The sequence below is a fragment of the Pan paniscus genome, chromosome 9, assembly GCF_029289425.2.
Source record: "Pan paniscus chromosome 9, NHGRI_mPanPan1-v2.0_pri, whole genome shotgun sequence".
In the NCBI taxonomy this organism is placed as follows: Eukaryota; Metazoa; Chordata; class Mammalia; order Primates; family Hominidae; genus Pan; species Pan paniscus.
Window position 1 is genome coordinate 73,812,322 of NC_073258.2, and position 20,417 is coordinate 73,832,738.

Here is a 20,417-nt window from a genome sequence, read left to right on the forward strand (position 1 = left end):
TGCAGGCTCCAGACACCTGCAACTGAGTAACTGTGTCAGTGGACTGTTCTCCTTTAAAAACAATGTTGCTATACTCTGGGATTCCTTTTTTCCAATCTTACATTCTGTACTATAGCATGATACAGAAGGCAGACTTAATACCCAAGTAAGTATAGTTCCTTCCTTATTCTGTAAGGGAGTAGTCTGTGTCTTTTTAAAACATTTATCTTCTACAAGGCACTTTTCAGTTGCACTATTAATGTCTAACAGTAGTATTAATCATGTTTTCCAGATGACGAATGCTTTTGTTGGCAGCTGTAATGGAAGAAATAATTTAGCCTCTAGAATGTGTATTTCTGCTTCATGTTCCTCAGCCAGCTAGCTGTCAGTATGAAGAGATACAACCCCCTCTAAATAATTTCAGTGCTGTTACTTAAAAGCAGATTAAATAAATATAGGTCCTCATTAAGCTATTTTGTGCCTATGTCTCTCCTTTATTTATATTATTAGATCTTCCACAAAATGTAATCTCTCAGTTGAAAGATGCAGGCTCCATAAGAGTGATGAGGGGGAAGAAAAACGTCGGATGGAATTGCAAAATGCTCCCTTCACAGAGGATATGTATGTCTCTAGAGGAGTGATTTCTCTGGACAGGTCTCAAAAATACTCATTTATTCAATGCTTACTACTACTGTACTAGGCACAGCTCCTTCATTCCCTTCCTTCACAACGAGAACAGCCCTTCTTCTTTATCTCCTGTTAAAATTCTTCAAAGACTATCTCAAATGACATATCCTCCATAGGGCACACTTTCTTCCCTATTCTTCTAGCTGATATTGAGCTTTTGTGATAGTATTTCAAAGAATCATGAGATTCTGGAGTTGGTGGGGGTGGGGAGTGGGAATCTCAGAGTCTTTTAATCTTTCTTTCAGAAACCCAAGAGAAGTGACTTTTTCCAAGGTGTGCAGATGAGTTAGAAGTAAGCAATCTCAAGTGTGCTACACAGTAGTCCAGTCATACACTGCCATGTATCATTAAGATCTATGAAGGTCTGTCTGGTCTCCTAGCTTGTAAATTCTATGAGGAGGGAGACCAAGTTTTGTTCATCTTCAGTTTGCCCAGGAAGTAAGTACAAAGTTAGATGGTATGTGCCTGCTCAGTTCAAAGTCAGATGGTATGTGGCCCCTCAATTGATTTGGTTAGAAAAGGTGCTAGCTGAAGGAAAATCATGGGTTTGATTGGTTGGAAACAGTCCTGCTGTAGAAGCCCAAATCAAGTGGGCCTGGAATTTGCTGTCATCAAAAACTCTACAACAATCTGAAGTAGATAAGCATTATGACTTTTAGAAAGTGCAATAGTAGGAGATATTCCATGAGATGGAGCAACTCTGTTCTGTTTTTTGTTTTGTTTTGTTTTTTTGTTTTTTGAGACGGAGTTTCACTCTTGTCACCCAGGCTGGAGTGCAATGGCATGATTTTGGCTCCCTGCAACCTCTGCCTCCCGGGTTCAAGCGATTCTTCTGTCTCAGTCTCCTGAGTAGCTGGGATTATGGGCGTCTGCCACCATGCCTGGCTAATTTTTGTATTTTCAGTAGAGACAGCGTTTCACCATGTTGGCCAGGCTGGTCTCGAACTCCTGACCTCAGGTGATCCATCTGCCTTGGCCTCCCAAAGTGCTGGGATTACAGGTGTGAATCACCATGCACGGCCAGAGCAACTCTGTTCTAATAACAACTGGGGAAGTGCTTATAACCCCAAAGTCAAGTGGGTGATGTTTCTTTTTCCCTCTAGCTGGATTAACATTAATAGTTAAATGAAAATAAAGCTTCAATAGATTGTTTTTCCTTAAAATGTAGACCCACACACAACCCTTTTTAAATGTGCAAGTGTATTCTCATTAGAAAATTAGAATGCTATGTGAAAAAATTGACAAAATTTCCAAGAATGTTGAAAAATTTTGGTCAGTTTCGCTAGCAAGCCTGCCTGATATCTGAAGAGCTCAAGCATTTAAAGAGGCACTATGAAGACAGTGGGAAGTTGGGAGGTTAGAGTTTTAGCTTTTAGTTTGCCACTATTCCAACTAGCCATCACCCATCCAACCATTCACTCCTTCCTTCAAAAATATTTAAGTACCAACTATGTGTCAGGCACTTTGCTGTGCAGAGCAGAGAACCAGGAAGATATGGCAATTACATTCTAGAGAGGAAGACAACAATAAACAAAAGAAAACAAATAAAGAAGGCAAGTTCAAACTGTAATAAATACCATTGAGGAAATAAACAGGATGACAGAGAGTAATGGGTGGGGAGGTGACAGTAGGAATTACATTAGTCTGACTAGCAAGGCATCACATATCCAGCTATGTAATATCAGGCAAATCAACCGAATTTTTCTGGTACTTAGATCTCCAACATGAAAAACTAAGGTTGAACCAGATGACATCAGAGTAGAAAAAGCCCTGGACTTGAAGTAAGGAGACTTAAGCTGTGTCCTGGCCTTGTCTGTAAAACTCACCTACACTCTCTCTATGTGAGGAGAATATGAAAGCTGTCAAGAATTGAAGTCACCTTCAGACTAAGCCCACGTACTAAGAAGAACATTCCTTTCACTTAAGATTTTGTGCAAATCTCTGGATGTTTATTTTCATTTTCACTAAAGAAGACCTCTGAGAACTTCAGAGACACTAGATTGTTTTCTATTCTATTACTTCCAGACACGAAGCATATTTACTCTATGAATGGGATGAGTTTGGTAGATAGGCATCGATAACCCAAATAGTGATAACATATTCTTCATCATACATTAAAAAAAACTCATTTTTTCCTCTCTTTCACTTCCCGCAATAATTTTAAATCAATTAGTGATAGGCTGAAGAATAAAACCTAAATCACTAGCGAACTATTATCTTTTTAAAAAATTTTGGCTATTATTAAGTTTGACTACAGAGTCAAAGCATGCTTCAGTGAAAATCAACTTGTCATATCCAAGAAAAGAAATCGTACCAAGTGTAAAGTGCCATTACTGGTCACTGCAGGAGGGCGGGCCCATCGCTCATTTTCCAGTTCTTCCATTACTTGGTTCATGGCACTCTTTAGCCATGTGTCCACAGAAACACCGATCTGCTTTAGCAGGTCCAACCGGGCTTCAGCTTTCAATTTAATTATCTAGAGAACCAAGAAAATGGTCGGAAATCAAGGCTTTTATTATTCACAATAGCAAAGATAAGGAATCAACCCAAATGCCCATCAATGATCGACTGGATAAAGAAAATGTGGTACATATACACCATGGAATACTATGCAGCCATAAAAAGGACAGAGATCATATCCCTTGCAGGGACATGAATGCAGCTGCAAGCCATTATCCTCAGCAAACTAAGGCAGGAAGAGAAAACCAAACACTGCATGTTCTCACTTGTAAGTGGGAGCTGAACAATGAGAACATACGGACACATGAGTGGGGGAGAACAACACACACTGGGGCCTGTCAGAGGGTGATGGGTGGGGAAGGAGAGCATTAAAAAGAATAGCTAATGGAGCTGGGCTTAATAGCTAGGTGATGAGTTGATCTGTGCAGCAAACCACCATGGCACACATACCAGGATTACTTTTGCACCACCCTAATAACAAACCCGCACATCCTGCACACGTATCCGGGAACTTAAAAGTTGAAAAAAAAATTAGCTAGGCATGGTATCATGGGCCTGTAGTCCCAGCTACTTGGGAGGCTAAGGTGGGAGGATCACTTGAACCCAGGAAGGGGAAGTTGCAGTGAGCGGAGATCGCACCACTACACTCCCACCTGGGTGACAGAGCAAGACTCTGTTAAAAACAAACAAACAAACAAACCAAGAAACTATATAACCGTCACGAAAGGAAATTACTTAAAAGGAAAAAAAATCATACATGATCCTATCAGTCTTACATGGCAAATATTCTCAAGGCTTTGTCCACATGCAGACATATTTTTGCACAACTGTATTCTTTGTGGCAATGCAGCTTAGCTTTTACTTTTTAAGTTACCTTTTTTTTTTTTTTAATTTTTTATTTTTTTGAGATGGAGTCTCACTCTGTTACCCAGGCTGGAGTGCAGTGGTATGATCTTGGCTCACTGCAACCTTCACCTCCTGGGTTCAAGCAATTCTCCTGTCTCAGCCTCCCAAGTAGCTGGGATTACAGGTGTGTACCACCACACCCGGCTAATTTTTGTATTTTTAGTAGAGGCGGGGTTTTGCCAAGTTGGCCAGGCTGGTGTCGAACTCCTGACCTCAGGTGATCCACCTGCTTCAGCCTCCCAAAGTGCTGGGATTACAGGCGTTAGCCACCTCACCCAGCCAAGTTACCATTTATTATAAACTTCTTGTTTATATCCCTAACAAAAAAAGGAAATCAAGGCTTTTTTCCCTCAAATTAATTAAGTTCTTCCTAATCGATTAATTACAACAATCTTGATATTCACTAGCAATTCTTCCCTGGCACAGATGCTAATTTTTCACTTGAAGCAGGACAAGAGAAGGGGAAAGGGAGGGGAGACAGTGAAGAAGGGAAAGAGAGGGTTGGGGGGAGGGAAGAAGAGAAAGAGAGAGACAGAGGCAGAGAGACAGAGAACATGAACAAAAGAAAGGAATCAGGGTCTCCTAACAATGGAATACTTGCTTTTTTTTTTTAAATTAAAGTATGGAATGCTTCACGAATTTGTGTGTCATCCTTGCATAGGGGCCATGCTAATCTTCTCTGCATCATTTCAATTTTAGTATATGTGATGCTGAAGTGAGCACATACTTGCATTTTGACAAGGGCATGGTATTGATGATAGATCAAATATAACTCGTGAAGAGGAAGAGATCAAGAGTGATAAAGTCTGTTTCCTTTTCCTGTTCATAAGGCTATGCCTCAGAACACCCTGAAATCCAGCATTTTCAGTAGCCTTCTAACCCATTTCCTGGACTTTTTCTCCTCTGTAATCCATCTTTTACAGTCTGTGAATGACCTCATCATGTTGCTCCCCTGTTTAAAAACTTTCATAACTCCTGACTATCTACTGAGTAAAGAATTAACTAATTCTTAACTAGGAATAAAAAATATCTTTCACAGTTTGGCTGAGTTATTTCCTTCTACTGTTTCTTTCCACATCCCACTATGCTCCCACCCCACTGTCCCACTTGCTGTTCCTCTGATCCATCATGTGCTTGCGTGCCTGTGTGCGTGCCAGTCCCTCTGTAAATGCCTTCTCATTGCTTTTTGATGCCTGGTGAGTGCTTATCTTTTGACAGTCCGTTCAAATATTACCCTTTCCACAAAGATTTTTCTAAGTATTTCTCAACCTTCCTTAGGCAGTTAATAATTCCTTTTTCTCTGCTCCTAAAGCACTCTATATAGATCTAATTACAATGTGATAGGCACGAAATTATACTTAGCTATTTAACTAAGTATGCCTGTTTGATATAATTGGGGGCTCCTTTAAGACTCGAGCATTGACATTCAGCGTTATTCTCCTGTTATGTGTTCAGTAACCTTTTTTGAATAAATATCCTATATAACTGTGCTTCTACTTTTCCAAGAAAAGACTGAACAGGCTCTACCAATTCTTTCAAGATTGGCTCTACCAATCTTGAAAGACTGCCATTCAATGATACTGAGTTATAAACTACTGTGTCTCTTTAATAATAATAATTTTTAATATAAAAGAACTTCTCTCTAACAATTCTAACATTCTTCAGCACAAGCTTAAAGAATTCCCCCTTTGGGCCAGGTGCGGTGGCTCACGCCTGTAATCCCAGCACTTTGGGAAGCCGAGGGGGGCAGATCACGAGGTCAGGAGATCGAGACCATCCTGGTTAACACGGTGAAACCCTGTCTCTACTAAAAATACAAAAAATTAGCTGGGCGTGGTGGTGGGTGCCTGTAGTCCCAGCTACTCGGGAGGCTGAGGCAGGAGAATGGCGTGAACCCGGGAGGCGCAGCTTTCAGTGAGCCGAGATCGCGCCACTGCACTACAGCCTGGGTGACGGTGCGAGACTCCATCTCAAAAAAAAAAAAAAAAAAAAAGAACTCCCCCTTTGACTTGGCTGCCTTTATTGACTAACTTGTTTGTTGACTAACAGTAATGTCTTTGCTTTTAAACTACATTTATGATGTGGCTGGCAGAAATAGCAGAGATTGAGAATAAAAAGTTCCTATTCTCCAAATTCAAGAAAGGGAATAACTGCTTATTCTTTAGCCCTTGTTCCATAAACCATAAACAAGTAACCACAGAACTAGTTTTAAACCCCTCCCGATCAGAAAGTAACTGCTGCTTTGCTCCAACAGCCATGCCTCTGAAAGTCAGCTAATCTGTGACAGCTTCTGCTTCTACTAGTCCTCCAAACTCTAAAAACCAAGGCTGAAAGTGAGCCAACCCCTTAAACATTCCTAGTTTTGAAAATCTGCCAATCCCTGACATTCAAGCTTCTCAAAACCCTATATATCAACTCTTGATTTGTTCAGAGTCAATGTGTTTTGTGTCATTCTCTTTTGCTTAGCAAGTAATACATTCAGCCTCTTTTGCTTAGCAAGTAATGCATTCAGCTTCATTGTTTCACATATGCAAGTGGTGATCTCTTCCTTAACATTTAAGGTTCCACTAAGTTAATTTTGAGGACTCTCACTTGGTGGCTTTCTGTGGGACTCTTGGACAAACAAGTTGGAGCTGGTGCAGTGGCTTGTACCTGGAGTCCAAGCTACTCAGGAGACTGAGGAGGCAGGCTCGCTTGAGTCCAGGAGTTTGAGGCTGCAGTGAGCTATGATCATGCCTGTGAATAGATAGCCATTGCACTCCAGTGACAAATACCTTTGGTACATAATTTTTTTTTTTTTTTTTTTTTAGAGCCAGAGTGGTTGCTCTTTTGCCCAGGCTGCTCTTGAACTCCTGAGCTCAAGCAATCCTCCTATCTTGGCCTGCAAAAGTGTTGGGATTACAGGTGTGAACTGCTGTGCCCAACAGGTACATAATTTTGATTTCCCTCCGAATTCTCTGCTTGGGGAGTTGATATCAAAAACAATTTATGTTCTGACTTGTATCACTGGGCTTTCTTTGCTGAATTAATTTTTTTTATATTAACGTTTTTAAGCAAATAGATTTTTATAAAAATTGAGGTAAAACATTACATAAAATTTACTATCTGCACCATTTTAAAGTATACAATACAATGGTTTGGGGTATCATATACGTCTTTATATAAGACAAATGGAATTTTTGGCTTAGACGCACTCCATTTGGTAAATACTCTTGCAAAAATCTGCTTATTCTTTTCATAATTTCTTTTTTTGGTAAAACTTTATTGACATATAGTTCAGGTGACAAAGACCTTTTGGCACACAACTTTTTTTTTTCTTTTTTTTTAGAACCACACAATTCACTCATTTCAAGTCTGAAATTCAGTGGCTTATAGTATATTCATAGTACATGCAACCATCACCACAGTCAAATTTAGAATATTTTATCACCTCCAAAAGAAACCATGTACCATTTACCTATTGTTCTCCAGCCCCCTATTCCCTGCAGTCTTGACAATCACTATTCTACTTTCTGTCTATAAAGATTTGCCTATTCCAGACATTTAACACATATGAAACAATATAATACATGGTCTTTTATGACTAACTTCTCTCACTTTGCATAATATTTTCAAGATTCATCTATGTTGTAACATGTATCAGTATTTCATTTTTTTAATGGCCAAATAACATTCTATTGTATGGATATACATTAGAATGTTTATCCATTTGTCAGTTGGGAGTCATTTAGGTTGTTTCTATTTCTTGGCTATTATGAATAATATTGCTATAAACATATGTGTATAAATTTTAGTGTGGACATGTTTTCACTTCTTTTGGGTTTATATGTAGGGCTGGCATTGCTGGATCATGAAGTAATGCTAAGTTTAACCATCTGGGGAAATACTAGACTGTTTTTCAACGGGCTCTATCATTTGATCCCACCAGTAGGGTGATGAGGGTTTCTCCACATCCTGGCAAATGCTTGTTAATGTCTGTCTTTTGACTCTAGCCATGCTAGTGGATATAAAGTGGTATCTTACTGTTGTTTGCATTTTCCTGGATAACTATTAATGTTACAAATCTTAGGCCAGGCACGGTGGCTCATGCCTATAATCCCAGCACTTTGGGAGGCTGAGGCGGGCAGATCACCAGGTCAGGAGTTTGAGACCAGCCTGGCCAACACAGTGAAACCCCATCTCTACTAAAAATACAAAAAATTAGCCGGGCATGGTGGCGGGTGCCTGTAATCCCAGCTACTCAGGAGGCTGAGGCAGGAGAATCGCTTGAACCTGGGAGGTGGAGGCTGCAGTGAACCGAGATCGCGCCACTGCACTCCAGCCCAGGCAACGGTGAGAGACTCTGTTTCAAAAAAAAAAAAAAATGAATCTTTTCATGTGCTTATTTATTGGTCATTCATACATCTTCTTTGGAGAAATGTCTATTCAGACCCTTTTCCCATTTTTAAGTTGAGTATTTTTGCCTTTTTATTATTATGAGTTTTAATATATTCTAGAAGTAAGTTTCTATCAGATACATGATTTGCAAATATTTTCCCCCATTCTGTGGGCTGTCTTTCATTTTCTTGATAGTGTCATTTGAAACATGAAAGTTTTAAATTTTGATGATGTCTAATTTATCTAGTTTTTCTTTTGCTGCTTAGGCTTTGGTGTTATATCTAAGAAACTAATCCAAGGCCACAAAGACTTACCCTTGTGGTTTTTTTTGTAAGTTTATTAGCTTTCGCTGTTACATTTAGGTATTCATTTTGAGTTAGTTTGTATATATGATGTAAAGTGGGGTTGTTAAGATAATTAACTGGAAGGTCATTAAACTGAGGCAGCTCCAGCATCCCGGGTTTCTATGTAAGCAAACCAAAACTCAACACAGTATAAATGGTAAAACAAAACTGAAGCTTAACCAATCAAAAACTGCCAACTACCTTCTAACTAGAAACTTTCCACTGGAATGATCCAAAAAAGGCTACTACCGTGCCACTTTAACCAATCAAATATTTGCTTTGTTTTGCTTCTGAGTTCACCCTATAAAAGCATTCCTCTGGTGTTCCATTGGTGGAACCCTGAACTGCATATGATCTGGTGCTGCCCAAGTAATTATCACTATTTTCTCAAATAAAAAAAAATTTAATGTGCCTAAGTTTATCTTTTAACAGGGTCAAACTTCATTCTTTTGCATATGGATATCCACTTGCCCCTAGCACCATTGTAGTATGCTTTTGCTTTTTTAAGAGACAGGGTCTCACTCTTGCCCAAGCTGGAATGTGGTGGTATGACAATAGCTCACTGCAGCCTCGAACTGCTGGGCTCAAGTGATCCTCCTACTGTAGCCTTCCCAGTAGCTAGGACTACAGGTGCATGCCACCATGCCTGGCTAATTTTTTAAAATTTTTTGTAGAGACAGCCGTCTCACTATGTTGCCTAGGCTGGTCTTGAACTTCTGGCCTCAAGTGATCCTCCTGCCTCAGCCTCCCAAAATGCTGGGATTACAGGTGTGAGCCACTGTGCCTGACCTCTAGTATTCATTTTAAAACAATGAAATGTTTTTATTTTTGTTTTTTAAAAGAGTGAACCAACAAGCTCTTTCTTAGAAATTACATATGCAAGTCATTTAATTGCTGAAGCACAAAAGAGAGAAGTATTCAGTACATTCTATTTTCTCAAAGCAGTTATTCAAGTAATCTAGTTTTTATAAGATTTTGTCAGTATTTTACCAAACAACAGATAAACATGGTATTTGCCAACTCAGATTTAGACTGCAGTCCCAGAATTAAACACTGCTATCTTCCCTTTAGGATTTCGGTTGCTTATAAGTTAAAAATTGTCTAAAAGCAGAACTTTCTAGTGTTTTCAAATGAATTTTCATGATTTGCCAACTTATTAAAAATTTTCAGAGTATAGCTCTCTGTAAACTTGATGGCATTCCAGATACTACTTGACCAAATCATTTTTGGAAGCTTTAAAGAGATAGAGCTTTTAAAAATAATATTTTAAAAATCCAGATCTTTTAGGATACATAATCTTGGTTTATAAACACAGTCAATTACCTAGATTTTAACACAACATTTAACATAAGCACATATAAGTGTAAAACTATAGTTGAATTTCAAGTCTGTAAATCTAATTTGGACTAATTCATTTGCCTTTAACATATCTCTTCTCTAAGGACAAGGACTGTGTGTAATGTATTACTATTTAGGACAGTGGTTTACTTGTAGAATAGAATCAATAATGGTAGATAATAGTATTTGCTACTCCATCTTTGGTACCTTAAAAAAAAGCTCCAAACAGCTTTTATCATAGGTACTAGGAACTATATCATCATATATTTCATTTAATTCACAAAACAATTCTAGGGGTCAATATTATAAACTCTATCTATCTAGCTAGCTAGCTATTATTTATTTGACAGAGTCTCGCTCTGCTACCCAGGCTAGAGTGCAGTGGTGCAATAATAGCTCACTGTAACCTTGGATTTCTCCTGAGCAGTTGGGACCAGAAGCATATGCCACCACATCTAATGTTAAAGTTTTTTGTAGAGATGGGGTCTTGCTATGCTGCCCGGTTGGTATCAAACTCCTGGCCTCAAACGATCCTTCCGCCCTCCTGCCCTGGCCTCCCAAAATGCTGGAATTAGAGGTGTCAGCCACCATCCCTAGCCCCAAAACTCCATTTTATAGATGAGAAAAATGATTTAATCAAGGTCACACCAACTGTGGTAAACCATTATATTAAAGGTTCCCAAATAATCATGCTTCCTGGTATCCATGTAGTCCACTCCCACCATGATTCTGGGCTTGTCCATGTGATTTGCTTTGGCTAGTGGGGCATTTGCCAATTTAATGGAAACAGAGGACCCTCAGTAAGTGCTATTTGGATCTGACTTCTCGAAATATGCTGCCACCATGCTGGGGAAGTCCAGTTTAACCTATATGCTGATGAAAGACCACATGGGGAAAAGACCCAGCCATCACAGCTGAGCCCAGCCCTCTGGCCAGTCCTCTAGCTGAAAGTAATTGCTTGAGTAACCTCAGGCAAAACCAGCAAAAGAAATGACTAGTTGGCCTGGCACAGTGGCTGACACCTGTGATCCCCGCATTTTGGGAGGCTGAGGTGGGAGGATTGCTGAGCCCAGGAATTCGAGGTTTGAGGCAGCCTGGGCAAAATAGCGAGACCCTATCTCTATAAAAAATGAAAATAAAATATTAGCTGGGTTTGGTGGTACATGCCTGTAGTCCCAGCTATTCGGGAGGCTGAGGTGGGAGGATTGCTTGAGGCCACGAGGTTGAGGCTGCAGTGAGTTGTGCCACTGCAGTCCAGCCTACGAGACAGAGTGAGATGGTCTCAAAAGAAAATAAAAGAATAAAAGGAAATGCATAGTCAGCACCCAGAATGGCAACAGATAATAAACCACTGTTATTTTTGCCATAAAGTTTGGGGTGGTTTTCAAAGGCAGCAACAGATTACTGTGTTTGAACAACATAATCTCCAATTATTTGGGTATTTTCTAGCCATCTTTCTATTATGGATTTTTAATATAAGCCTAATTAATCAAGAACTTACTATGTATAATATCAATCCTTTTAAACTTATTGAAACAGGTTTATGGTCCAGTGTATGGTCTTGTTGAATGTTCTATGTGTACTTTAAAAGAACATATATTCTACTCATATGCAGTGGAGTGTTCGATGAATGCCAATTAGGTAAAGTTGGTTAATGATGTTGTTCATCTTCTATATCCTTACTGATTTTCTATATTCTTGTTCTATCAATTACTGAAAGAGGGACCCTAAAGACTCCTACTACAATTGTAGATTTGTCTAGTTCTTCTTTCAGTTCTGCCAGTTTTTGCTTTATGTATGTTGTAGCATTATTATTATATATACATCCAGGATTTTAATATATTCATGATGAAATGTCTTTAAAAAATCATTATGCATTATCCTTTTTAATATTCCTTGTCCTAAAATGTATTTTGTCTAACATTAATATGATCACTTCATTTTTTTTTTTTTTTAGACAGGGTCTGGACTTTGTTGTCTACGCTGCAGTGCAGTGGTACGATCACGGCTCAGTGCAGCCTCAACCTCCAGGCTGCCTCCAGTGCAGCCTCATCCTCCTACCTCACCTCAGCCTCCTGAGTAGCTGGGACTACAGGCGTGCACCACCATGCCTGGCTAATTTTTGTATTTTTTGTAGAGATGGGGTTTTGCCACTTCAGTTTTTTTAATGATTAGTGTTTGTTCTCCTGTGATAAGCAACAGCTAAAATTTCTCCTGGATTTTTTTGCCTTTCAGTTATTGTTTCCTGCCAAGCTCCTTAGAGTCTCTGTTCCAAATGACATCCACCTTCAGGCCAGTAAGATGGAGGTTCTGCTTAAATTCTGGTTGTGCTGCTCCTTACAGATGCAGGGTTATATAATGGAAATATCACTAAGTATAGTCTTGTTCTTTCAAGGAGAAATTCCTCTCCAGGTTTTACATGCTTTGGGTCATTTTCCAGTTCTATTAAATAATTTTTGTTTTAATATTTTTACCCCAGATTAATATTGTCATCTAAAATAGTCTTATATAAGCTAGTAACCTATTACAAGAAGCAGAAAGTCTCTTAGAGATATATTTATTCTACATTCAAAGAGAATTATAAAGAAATCTAAAACTTTCAATAGTTTACTATTAATAGCAATATTTATGTTGTAGTTCTGAAAGTGCTTAATATATACTGCAGTTATTATTCTATAATATACAAAGCAGGCTGGGCATAGTGGCTCATGTCTATAATCTCAACACTTTGGAGGCTGAGGCATGCAGACTGCCTGAGCCCAGGAGCTCAAGACCAGCCTGAGAAACATGGGGAAACCCTGTCTCTACAAAAAATGCAAAAATTAGCTGGGTATGGTGGCACATGTCTGTAGCCCCAGCTATTCGGGAAATGGAGGTGGGAGGATTGCTTAAACCTGGGAGGTGGAGGCTGCAATGAGTGCCACTGCACTCCAGCCTGGGTGACAGAGACACTGTCTCAAAAAAACTTTTTTTAAATATATAAAGCAAATAAAATATTAGATAATATGATTAGGAATAAAACTTTTTGGTGTAAGGCAAAAAGAACATAAATAAATGTAAAATCAAAGAAATCAAATAAGTTCAATAAAATCCCTCTGGCTGGGCATAGTGGCATGCAGTTGTAGTCACAACTATTTTGGAGGCTGAGGCAGGAGGATCATTTGAGTCCAGGAGTTCAAGGCTATAGTACACTATGATTGTGCCTGTGAATAGTCACTGCATTCTAGCCTGGGAAATATATTGAGACCCTGTCTCTAAAAATAAGTAAAATCCCTCTAATTGTCCATGTTAATTGGAAATATCAACATGAACTCATGATTTAAAAAAAGTTATCCCTAGCTCTAACAACAAAGAAAAGATAAAAAAGAAAATGACATTTAGAACAATAAGCACCTTCACAGCCCAGGCCTTAGTGTCTAAATACCATTTTCTATTAACAGAATCAGAGCTTCTTGGAGAAACAGCTAATTCTAAGTCTGGGCAGGAAAAATATAAGGTGAACACTGTGATAGCTTGTTGTACTAGGAAGAAAGTATTCAAGGACTAACGGGGGTAATGTCAAAAGTACACAGAAGTCAGTTGAATGGACTCCCAGTTTTAGATAATATGGAACTTAAAATGACAACTGGAATTGATAATATACTAAATAGATAAAAATCTATAATAAGTTGAAATGATGTCAGGTGGAACTCCAGGAGGAGAGGCAAACAATAACTACTAAGAAAAGAATATCTACAGTAGAGCTATGAACTGAAAAATTCCTAGAGCTTGTACAGGGTTGAAAGACATTAAAACTCTGTGGTGGCTCATGCTTGTAATCCCAGCACTTTGGGAGGCCGAGGCGGGCAGATCACTTGAGGTCAGGAGTTCGAGACCAGCCTGGCCAACATGGTGAAACCCCGTCTCTACTAAAAATACAAAAAAAATTAGCTGGTTTTGGTGGCGGGCACCTGTAATCCCAGCTACTTGGGAAGCTGAGGCAGGAGAACTGCTTGAACCCAGGAGGCAGAGGTTGCAGTGAGCAGAGATCATTACCACTGCACTCAAGCCTGTGCGACAGAGTGAGACTTTGTCTCAAAAACAAAACAAAACAAAAAAACAAAAAAAAAGATATTACAACTCTATCCAGCCAGAGTTGAGAGAACTTGGTGTATACCCACGGCATTAGTATAGGGCTAATTTCTAATTTATCTCTACATTAACCTAAACAAAGCTTAAAAACAAGCTTCGAAATGATCAAACTGATCTGCAAGTAACTGACCTGGCAGCCAAAACAAAACTCAATAGTCTTTATAAGAAGAAAATAGAATCTAGAAACTTAATAACCAAACAGTCACTATGTCTAGATTCAGTAAAAACTTAGTAGGTATTTGAAAAGCAGAAAAACATGAGCCAAGACAAAAATCAGTCAATAAAAAGAATGAAATGACAGAGATGATGGAATGAGTAGACAAGAACTTTAAAATTGCTGTTATAAATATACTTAGAGGTTTAAAGAAAAACATGAAGATAAATAGGAATGAACTAGAAGATAAAAGAAGAACCACATAGAACTTATAGAGCTAAAAATATAACATTTGAAATAAAAATTCACAAGATGGCCTTAACGGTAGTTTATACACTATAGAGGAAATATCCATAGGTTTTAATAGACACTAATAATAACTCATCAAACTGAGACTGAGATAAAAAATAAGGCCAGATAAAAATGTGTGGAATGAGCTTTGCATATGACATGTAGGATAATATCAAGTGATTTAATATTCATGTAATTGAAATCATAGAAGAGGACAGAAAACATATATCAAGGCATAATGGGCCAGGCTCAGTGGCTCATGCCTGTAATCCCAGCTACTTGAGAGACTGAGGCAGAACAATCGGTTGAACCCAGGAGGCGGAGCTTGCCGTGAGCCGAGATCGCGCCATCGCATTCCAGCCTGGGCAACAAGAGTGAAATTCTGTCTCAAAAAAAAAAAAAAAAAAAAAAAAAAAAAAAAAGAAAAGTAATCCTATTTAAAATAGCTACCCAAACCAAACCAAAACAAGACAAAAACAAACAAACAAACAAACAAACAAAAACCACCCAAAAAACAAAAAAACAAAAAACCCCAACCCCAGGAATAAATTTAACCAAGGAAGTGAAAGATCTCTACAAGGAAAACTACAAAACACTGATGAAAGAAATTGACGAGGACACAAACGAATCCATGTGCAATTGCTATCAAAATCCTAAAATTTGTATGGAACCACAAAAGTCCCTGAATAGCCAAAGCAATTCTGAGCAAAAATAATAAAGCTGGAGGTAATACACTACCTGACTTTAGTAACCAAAACAGCATGGTATTGTCACAAATACAGACACACAGACCAATGGAACAGAACAGACATCCCAGAAATAATGTACTTATAGCCAACCAATTTACAAAGGTGCTAAGAATTTACATTGGGGAAAGGACACCCTCTTCAATAAATGCTGCTGGGAAAACTGAATATCCACCTGCCAAAGAATGAAACTAGATCCCTATCTCTCACCATATATAAAAGTTGGCTCAAAATGATTAAAGACTTTAAAAATAAACCCAATATTATGGCTGGGCACAGTGGCTCACACCAGTAATCTTAGCACTTTGGGAGGCTGAGGCAGGTGGATCCCTTGAGCCCAGGAGTTCGAAACCAGTCTGGGCAACATGGCGAAACCCCATCTTACTAAAAATACAAAAACTCAGGTGGGAGGATCACCTGAGCCTGGGGAGGCCAAGGCTGCAGTGAGCTGTGACTGTGCCACTGCACTCCAGCCTGGGTGACAGAGTGATACCCTGTCTCGAAAAAAAAAAAAAAGAAAACAACAACAACAACAAACAAACACCCACACTATAGAACTAGTACAAGAAAACATAGGGGAAATGCTTCTGGACATTGGTCAAGGGAGATTTTTATGGCTGAGACTTTAAGGCCACAGGCAACAAAACAAAAAACAGACAAATAGGACTATATTAAATTAAAAACTCTATGCAGCAAAGGAAACAACAGAGTTAACAGATGACCTACAGAATGGAAGAAAATACTTGCAAATTATTCATGCAACAAGGGACTAATATACAGAATATACACGGAACTCAAACAACTCAATAGCAAAATACCATGTAATCTTATTAAAAATTGGGCAATGGATGTGTAACCACTTTTCTCAAAAGACATAATGGCCAACAGGTATATGAAAAAATACTCAACATCACTTATCATCAGTAAAATGCAAATCAAAACCAGATATCAAAACCAAAATCAGATATCATCTTACCCCAGTTAGAATCACTATTTATCAAAAAGACAAAAAATAACAAGTGCTAGTGAAGATGCAGAAAAAAGGGAACTGTTATACACTGTTGGTGGGAATGTAAATTAGTACAGCTATTATGGAAAACAGCATGGAGGTTTCTCAAAAGACTAAAAATAGAACTACTATATGATCCAGCAATCTCTCTTTTGGATATTTATCCAAAGGAAAGGAAATCAGTGTATCAAAGTCATACCTTCATCCCCTGTTTATTACAGCACTATTCACAGTGGCCAAGATGTGGAATCAACCTAAGTGTCCATCAGCGGATTAAGAAAATGTGATATATACACACAATGGAATACTATTCAGTCATAAAAAAGAATGAAATCCTGTCATTTGCAGCAATATAAATGGAACTGGAGGTCATTATGTTAAGTGAAATAAGCTAGGCACAGAAAGACAAATATCACGTTCTCACTCATGTGTGGGAGCTAAAAAATGTTAATTATAGAAGTAGAGAGTAGAGGCTGGGGCCGGGTGCGGTGGCTCACGCCTGTAATCCCAGCACTTTGGGAGGCCGAGGGGGGCGAATCATGAGGTCAGGAGATTGAGACCATCCTGACTAACACGGTGAAACCCCATCTCTACTAAAAATACAAAAACAAAATTAGCTGGGTGTGGTGGCGGGCACCTGTAGTCCCGGCTAGTTGGGAGGCTGAGGTGGGAGAATGGCATGAAGCCGGGAGGAGGAGCTTGCAGTGAGCCGAAATCGCGCCACTGCACTCCAGCCTGGGTGACAGCAAGACTCCGTCTCAAAAAAAAAAGAGAGCAGAGGCTGGGCGTGGTGGCTCACGCCTGTAATCCCAGCACTTTGGGAGGCCAAGGCGGGTGGATCATGAGGTCAGGAGTTTGAGACCAGCTTGGCCAACATGGTGAAACCCTGTCTTTTATTACAAGTAAAAAAATTAGCTGGGCGTGGTGGCATGTGCCACTGCACTCCAGCCTGGGTGACAGAGCAAGACTTCATCTCAAAAAAAAAAAAAGTACAGAGTAGAATGATGGTTATCAGAAGCTGGGAAGGATTATGGGGAAGGAGAAGAAGAGAGATTGGGGAATAGAAAGAAGCAAACAGTTAGATAGATGGGATAAGTTCTGGTGTTTGATAGCTTAGCAGGGTGACTAGTTAATAATTAATTCAAAATAACTAGAAGATTTGAAATGTTCTAAATATAAAGAAATTATAAATGTCTGAGGTGATAGATATCTTAATTACTCTAATTTGATCATTATACACTGTATGCATGTATCAAAATATCACATGCATCTCATAAATATGTACAATTATTTTGTATCAATAAAAAATTAAGAAGCCAAAAAAGGAAACAGAGTGCCTAAATAAATAGAGAGACACATCATGTTCGTGAATTAGAAGACTCAATATTGTTGAAAAGTCAATTCTCCTCAAATTATTTGTGGATTCAATGCAATCCCAATCAAAATGCCCGCAGTCTTTTTTTGTAGAAGCTGATGGCAATGAGAATAGTCCAAATAATTCTAAAACAAGAATAGTGTTGGAGGAATTATACTATCTGATTTCAAGACTTACAATGTCACTAAGACTGTGATACTGGCATAAGTACAGACATATAGACCAATGGAAATGAATAAAATTGAAAATATTCATACACATATGATTAGTTGTTTTCAATACGGGTGCAAAGGTAATGGGAAAAGCATACTCTTTAAAATATGATGGTGGAACAACTGGCTATCTGTATAGGAAAAAACAAAACAAAACAACAACAAAAAAACCAAACATGACCCTTAACTCATACCAGACCTCAACAATTTAACTAGAAATGTTTAGGACCACAGTCCACAAAGAAAAGCTTGAACTATAACACTTCTAGAAGAAAACATGAGAGGACATATCACAACCTTCATCAGGCAAAAATTTCTTAGAACACAACACTAATCATAAAGGACAAAATTCATAAATTAATCTCATCAAAATTAAAAGTTTCCAATCTAGAAAATGAAAAGGTAAGCCAAAGACTGGAGAAAATATTTGCAGTACATGTACCTAAAAAATGACTAGTATCCAGAAAACATAAATTGTTATAACTCAGTAATAAGACCAATCCAAATTTGGGCAAAAGATATTAACAAATACTTTACTAAGGGGGATATATGAAGGGCTAAAAACTTATAAAAAGATGCTCAGCATAGTTAGTTAATGTCACTAGTCTGTAGCCAAATGCAATTCAAAACCACAGTGAGATACCATTACACACATACTCAAATGGCTAAGTTTAAAAAGACTGACAAGTCGGAGGCAGTGGCTCACGCCTGTAATCCCAGCACTCTGGGAGGCCAAGGCAGGCAGATTGCTTGACCCACGAGTTTGAGACCAGCCTGGGCAACATGGTGAAACCCCATCTCTACAAAAAAATAGAAAAATTAGCCAGGCATGGTGGAGCGCGCCTGTATTCCCAGCTACTCGGGAGGCTGACATGGGAGAATCGCTTGAGCCCAGGAGGTTCGGGCGGCAGTGAGTTGAGATCGTGCCACTGCACTCCAGCCTGGGTGACGGAGTGAGACCGTGTCTCAAAAAAAAAAAAAAAAAATTTTTTTTAAATGAGGTCATAATAATACCCAAGAAAAAAAAATACCCATTCACCACCACTGGAGGTGACTAGCACTTGGTAATTGCAAAGAGGAAAGAATCTTTATCATGGAAAGATCTGGTAGCACACCACCTTATTAAGAGACCACTCTTAGTATCATTAATAGCAGGACAACTTGATATTATGATTCTTTATGTGATGAAAAACATCACATCATCTACGAACTATTTCTGCCTAAAACACTAACCTGCCTCTAATCAGGCCTTAAGACCTAACTTCCATTTTATAGAACACAATTAATGGGTCAATCTAACAAACACATAAAGCCAGTATTGCAAAATATAATAGTTGAATCTAGATGTTAGGAAATACATGTTTATTCTTCATATTTTCTGTATGTTTGAAAATTTTCAGTAAAAAATAAAAGTGATTAGTCAAGAGGTCTGCTAACATAGCATGAATACAGTGAAACCTCACAGTAACAGGCCCAGAGGTAATATAAATTTGGAAATAATGTGATTAGAAATATATATATATGAGAAATATATATATATCTCTGTGTATGTTATATATATGATCATATATATAATCATACATAGTTTATATATATAAGATCATATATATAGTTTATATATATGATGATATATATAAAAGATCATATATATATATAAAAAAGATCATATATATACACACACATACATATAGTCTTGCTCTGTTGCCCAAGCTTGAGTACAGTGGTCCAACCATGGCTCACTGCAGACCAACCTTCCAGGATCAAGCCTCTGCCTCCCAAGTAGCTGAGACTACAGGCACATGTTACCATACCCAGCTAATTTCTTTTCATTTGTAACAGAGACGATGTCTCATCTGTTGCCCAGGCTGCTCTCAAACTCCTGAGCTCAAGTGATCTTCCCACCTCAGTCTTCCAAAGTGATAGAATTAGAGGCATGAACCACTGCACCTGGCCTAAAAATTTTGTTTTAATAGCAGGGTCACTCTTGTCATTAACTTTGCAATAATGGGGACTCACATTTTACATAACCGGTGTTCTCTCTTTTGTATAGGTATTTATAATAAATAAAGTATCGATGAAAAAGAAAAACCACTGCAAATGATATACAGGCAGAAGAAAGGAAAAGGGTATGTGCAGAAACCATTATTGTTAATTCCTTTGAAGACTCTCATGGTCTAGTCCATCCAAAAATTTTATTATGATAATCCTGTAAGTACTACCCCAATAAATATGCCCTCATATTTGCTGGCTAATTTTACTTAGGCTATTTTTTGCATCTGTTAAGTGGAAACCAAGTGAGAGATTATTTTATGCTAACAGTAAAATTAATTAAATGCTACAGATATTCAAAACTGAGAAAACGGATCTGCTACAATGGTTTTAGCATACTATATTCAACATTTTTGATA

At 38.4% G+C, this 20,417-nt stretch overlaps 1 protein-coding gene and 1 non-coding gene across 11 annotated transcripts in view; both read right to left on the bottom strand.

Moving 5' to 3' along the window:
• The window catches only part of FCHSD2 (FCH and double SH3 domains 2), a 303,655-nt gene that overhangs the window by 28,106 nt on the left and 255,132 nt on the right, over positions 1 to 20,417 (bottom strand). For 8 of the 10 annotated variants that reach the window (XM_063608661.1, XM_034933325.3, XM_034933322.3 and 5 more), the window contains one exon: positions 2,981 to 3,142. The exons of the other annotated variants lie outside the window; for them this stretch is intronic. In XM_063608661.1, coding sequence (XP_063464731.1) covers positions 2,981 to 3,142 — 162 coding nt within the window. The remainder of the gene's footprint in view (positions 1 to 2,980; positions 3,143 to 20,417) is intronic. 10 annotated transcript variants of the gene reach the window in all.
• Positions 4,649 to 4,755, bottom strand: LOC112441350 (U6 spliceosomal RNA). The gene has a single exon (XR_003029271.1). It is a non-coding gene; the product is annotated as a U6 spliceosomal RNA (small nuclear RNA).